The sequence below is a fragment of the Hemibagrus wyckioides genome, linkage group LG23 (genome assembly GCF_019097595.1).
Source record: "Hemibagrus wyckioides isolate EC202008001 linkage group LG23, SWU_Hwy_1.0, whole genome shotgun sequence".
In the NCBI taxonomy this organism is placed as follows: domain Eukaryota; kingdom Metazoa; phylum Chordata; class Actinopteri; order Siluriformes; family Bagridae; genus Hemibagrus; species Hemibagrus wyckioides.
In genome coordinates, this window is record NC_080732.1 from 934,854 (window position 1) to 940,633 (window position 5,780).

At 44.0% G+C, this 5,780-nt stretch overlaps 1 protein-coding gene across 1 annotated transcript in view; it reads left to right on the forward strand.

The window, feature by feature from the left end:
* The window catches only part of ptchd1 (patched domain containing 1), a 14,802-nt gene extending 9,426 nt beyond the window's left edge, over nt 1-5,376 (forward strand). Inside the window, exon 3 of the mRNA XM_058377116.1 lies at nt 1,027-5,376. Within this exon, the coding sequence (XP_058233099.1) occupies nt 1,027-2,678 (1,652 nt within the window). The 3' untranslated portion in view covers nt 2,679-5,376. The remainder of the gene's footprint in view (nt 1-1,026) is intronic.
* Nucleotides 5,377-5,780: the final 404 nt, after the last annotated feature.

Consider the following 5,780-nt stretch of genomic DNA (forward strand, 5'->3'; position numbering starts at 1 on the left):
CCAGGAACCTTCTAACCTTCTGTTCTACCCTTTATCCATCTTCTCGAATGTGTGCATCATAAAATCAGCGCATGCCTTCCCTCTCTGTACCTGTTAAATCAAATCAAATCTGACAGGAGCACCTCGGGCAAATTTTGGACAGTTATTTTTGGATCATTCAAGAATTCTGACAGAGCTTCGGGGGAAAAAGCAAGGGAGGAGTGATCTGTAAACAGACGTGTGTACCAGCTAAACTGGGAGGTGCATAGGCTCCGACATCGGTGTTAAAGTTCTACTCCAGAACGTAAACATGTTTATACTGAAATATCTGCGATGTGTTTGTCATATTAATGAGAAATCCAGTGTAGAAGAAGTGAAGACGTTGAAGCAAAACATGGAGTCCCAGAATGCATTGCAGCTATATGATGCAGAGACATGGCTTGGCTGGTTAGCAGAGAGCGAGATGGAGTTGATGACGGTGTTCGGATGAAAGCTTTGAAAGCTTTTTGAGCAGATGTACAGGTGAGGAGCTGAGAGACCTGGACAGGCAAAAGGATTAAAGCGCCGCTGCATCGCTCTCTTTAAGCAGAGATGAAGCGAGGGCAAAATCCCACTGGGCTATTATCACAGTGGCATTGTGGGTAATGTAGGAAAATCCTTTATCCAAATTCAAAATAGATGGGTTAAACACCTCATGCTAAAAATGATGAATACATTACAGAATAAATATTAGATGCCACATTTTCTTGTAATGATCGTTAAGAGTAAATCAACAGGTAGAGAACAGATCGAATAAAAGAGCTACAGAGAGAGACAGCCATTCATCTCTGATGTTTTAGTGCAGAATCGCCATCTTGTCAGGCTTTTAGTCAATTATTTATGCGTCTCGTTTCCCAGAAGACACTTCTGTCACTTTAGGTGAAAGGAGCAGCATCGTGAAATGATTATGTCGGACAATTCAAGACTCAAATATCTCTGAAAAATGTCTCTGTCACTTCCTGTCTGTCTAAATCTCTCTCTCTCTCTCTCTCTCTTTCTCTCTTTAAGGTCATGGCTTGTTTGGCACGTTCGAGATGCTGTCTTCGTGGCGACGGACCCGTGAGGACCAGCATGTAAAAGAGCGAGTGGCTGCTGTTTTCTCAGATTGCATGCTTCCCTTCACCGCCAGCACCGCCCTTCACCTGGTCACCTTCGGCATCGGCGCCAGTCCCTTCACCAACATCGAGGCTGTGCGCCTGTTCTGCCACATCGCCTGCATTTCCATCCTCTTCAACTACCTCTACATCCTCACCTTCTATGGGTCAAACCTGGTTTTTGCAGGTTACCTCGAAAACAACTATCGCCACAGTCTGTTCTGCAGGCGCGTCCCCAAGCCTGATTTACTGCAGCAGAAGCCAGCGTGGTATCGCTTCCTGATGTACACGCATTACAACGAGGAAGCGTCTGAACCCGCTGACCTTCATGTCTATGAGAACCATCTCCTGGTGGCCTTCATGAAGCGCTACTATTGCGACTGGATCACCAACACTTACGTCAAACCCTTTGTAGTGCTTTTTTATTTAGTATACATCTCCTTTGCGTTGATGGGCTACTTACAGGTCAGCGAAGGCTCAGACCTCAGTAATGTTGTCGCAACGGAGACCAGCACCATCGCCTACACCCGGGCGCAACAGCGCTACTTCAGCAGTTACAGCCCTGTAATCGGCTTCTACATCTACGAATCTATCGAGTACTGGAACACCAGTGTGCAGGAGGACCTTCTCGAGTACACCAAAGGGTTTGAGCGGATCTCCTGGTTTGAGAGTTACCTAAACTACCTGCATGGTCTGAACATCACGACCAGCCTTTCGCGCAGAAACTTCACTGAGTATCTGCGCTCAGGCTTCCTCCGCCAGCCCCGCTACCTCCATTTTTCAGACGACATCATATTTGCCAAGCGGGCTGATGGAGAGTTTGACGTGGTGGCTTCCCGGATGTTCCTGGTGGCCAAGACGACAGAGAACAAGCGAGAGGAGATGTCAATTTTGCTAGACACGCTGCGTAAGCTCTCGCTGACCTCCAGGGTGAAGTTCATCATCTTCAACCCTTCCTTTGTGTACATGGACCGCTATGCTTCGTCAGTGGGTGCGCCACTGAAGAACTCGTGCATTGCCGCTTTGTTCTTGCTCTTCTTTTCTAGCTTTTTGGCTGCAGACCCTTTGGTGAATGCCTGGATAACTGTGACGGTGGCCTCTGTGGAATTTGGTGTGGTGGGATTCATGACCCTGTGGCAGGTGGAGTTAGACTGCGTGTCAGTGCTGTGCCTGATTTATGGGGTGAACTATGCCGTGGACTCGAGCGTACCTCTGGTGTCAGCCTTCGCTCTGGGACGGGAATCGACACGTACGCGATGGGTGAAGGTGTCACTGGAGCGGCACGGGGTTCCTGCCCTGCAGAGTTACATGTGCTACGGTGCGGCGTTGTTGCCCTTAGCAGCCGTTCCGTCCAACCTTACTCACACACTGTTCAGGTGTTTTTTCCTCACTGCCCTCATCACTGCTTTCCACTGCCTGGCTATCCTTCCAGTCCTCCTGACATTCTTGCCTCCGTCCAAGAAAAAGCGGAGGGAAAGGAAAAACATGGCTGAGCACCGAGAAGAGATTGAATGCGTGGACATGGCAGACAGTACGCGAGTGGTCGATCAGATTACCACCGTCTGACGAAGTCTGACCGAGAGCAGAGGCAGGGCTTGGGCTCACAGCGTCCATCAGAACCTGGACATGTCATGTCACAGAGGCAGATATAATAATCTGAGCAAAACAATTTGAGCCCTCTTGTTGGAACTAGGCTTTGTTGTCATGGTAAAAAGTGCTAGAAAGGTCTCGCCATTAACACGAGGCTAGGTTGTCATGGTGAAAGCCCTGCGAAGGTTGTGCTGTGCATCTTCCATCCCTGCGTGGATGGTGAGAGGTCTTTGTTCTGTGAGCTGAATGAGCCAAATTTTTTGGCCAGCTGCAGATAATTACAGAGCAGCTCCTAGACGAGCGACTGAATTCTCTCGACAAGGTTTTTCGCCTTAAAGCAGTTCAGACAGACTTACAGGCTATAAACAACATTTCCTCATTACTGTGATAATAAAATATGAAAATATCAAATAGAACCTCACCACTCATATTTATTTACAGGTGGTCAGGGGGACCTCATTGCTAAATAAATGCTAAGGCAGCCATATTTGTATGTTAATAGCCATGTCCTTTATTAGCCATATACATTCTAGCTAATTTGTCATTTCATATCTCCCTTGAATTTTTTCTTTCTATATCAGACATAAGAACACTTGATCTCTGGTGGAGAACCATGTGGACGCACGCTCGCAGGCCATGGTGCACTGCATCGCTTCCATGGTAACCCCTTGTATGGCCACACCTGTCACAATTTAGCGTTAGATTATTCTGTAAATACATCATTTGATCCCCCTCGAGTATTCAGTCAGTTCCTAATAGCTCCTAATAGGAATCGATGGCTGATTAAGTTATGCAGCAGTGCAGGCTGTAAATAACCTACAAATGATTTCATTCCAGAGTTCCTGGAGTGTGTTGTTTCTTCCTCAGAAAAAAATGTTGAAAATTACACTGTCACACACAACACGCCTCATCAATATGGATGAGCCAGAATCACTCTCTTTGTGTCCTTGCTCTCTCAGTATGAGAGGCACAAAGGAGGGAGAGGACACAGAGAGAGAGAGAGAGAGAGAGAGAGACGCACACACAGACACATACCCGGAGAGAGAGAAAAAGAGAGAGAGAGTAGAAATGTAAAGAAAGACGTGCACACACACACACAGAGAAAGAGAGAGAATAGAGAAGTGTAGAAAAAGACACACATATACAGACAGAATGACAAAGAGAGAGAGATAAACAGAGAAAGAAAGAGAGTTAGTGAGATTTTTTTGTTTTGTTATCATAAAGAAATAAAGTCTACACTTTCTCCTCTCATGTAAGCTATGAGAGCTGCTGAATTCTGGATTCTGTTTGGTCAGTAGGTGTTGATTATTTTTCCATAGCAGCAGTGCTGACATGCAGTCCTGACTGTAAGGGAAATCCCAGGGTCACATTAATGCTCTCATTCTCATACTTTATCGTTTCTATAGTAACATTTCCTTCACGAGAGACTCATATGGTGGACAAAAAGATGAATGCCTCTTGTAATCGGTAATATGGTACGAGAAGTATTTCTGTGAGATGTTTGTGTGTGTGTGTGTGTGTGTGAGGTGAGGAAGGAGTCTCCAGTGTCAGTGCTGTGTATCAGTCAGAGGTGGAACTGGAACTTTAAGTTTTCCACATCTTCAGGACAGAGGAGTGAGAGAGAGAAAAGTTCGGATGGTGAAGGAATGAGCGTTTATAGAACAGAACTGAGAACTTGTTTCACAACATTAAATATAACCGCAAATGGATAAAAGAGTGTTAAAATAGTATGACGTGTCATTTGTTAAAGGAAAATAATCATCTGTTCGAGGGGTAACATTAATTCTCTCACTTGTTGTTCTACCATATCAGCATGTTGGGGTGATGATGTTGTTTTAGCAGAGCAGAAGTCTGGACTGTTGGCTCCTCTGGCAGGTCACCAACAACTGCTCCTTTCTTCTTCACAACATGACTGGAGCTCATCACTGAGGAATATTTGCAGTTCTTACACCTGTTTCTCTCTGTTCTTATCTCCAGCATCTGCTTTACTACACAGTTTAATACACGTATGTCATCACCAAACATCTCCTCTAGCGTATAGTATCTCACGTCTCTGCCCACGTGTTTGTTATTTAGTCTGAGAAAAGCATTTCCACCTTCTCAGTGCTCTTCAAGGTCAGATTGTACCATTCGAGTTAATCTGGGGTAGACTGAACCCAAAACTTCATCCAGTTGAACACTCTTTCTGTAGAAGTGAAGGAAGACGTCATTGTGTATCTTAACCACCTAAATTTATTTAACTCTGTCCCACTATGAAGAAACTTGAAAATCTCTTACTCTTTAAACAGATAATCCTGTTTATCTTTTTGTTGTTGTTGTAATATTTATTTTAGAAACCAATCCATTTTTCTTCAGCTCTCATGTCTAAATTACATACAGGCTCTGTTTGTCAGCGTAGCCACTGATTTTAGCTTCTGAATTTAAAATTATAACGTTCATCCTTCATAACGTTCCTTCATCTTGGTTCCTGAACAGTTTTAAAAGTTCAGACACACCAGATTTTGGGCTTCAGATGTTCTCTAAGACTGGAAATGTGAAATCCTCAGAAACCCTGCTGTCTGAACTTGATATTCCACACAGAGAACAGACAGGAATCTACTCATAAGGACAGATTTGTTGGTTTTGTATTTATTTGTATAAAATTCCAACTAATAAAGCGAAGTAGAACATTAAAGTGTTTAGTAGTGGTATTATTTTTGATCATGTGTGCTCATGAAACATTAAAATTCAACACTGCCATCATGTGGAGAACAGAAACATCATGTGGTTCTACTGCACATAATTGCTATTATTGTTACTGATATTGAGACGTTATGACTTTAACCTCCAGTTTAACATCACAGCTAGGTTTCAGGTCTCTTCCTTTGCTGTGTGTTTTCGCTACAGCCCTTATAGACATCATGTGTATTACAAGTCACTATACACTTTGACTTTAAAGGAAATATCCTCATACAAGTCCAGTCCAGGATGAGTCCAGGAACATGTCACTCTACATTCACTGTGTACAAATGAAGATATTTAACCTGCAGCAGGACTGATGACAAACCTGAAATGGACTTCATTAGGATTTAAGGCCAT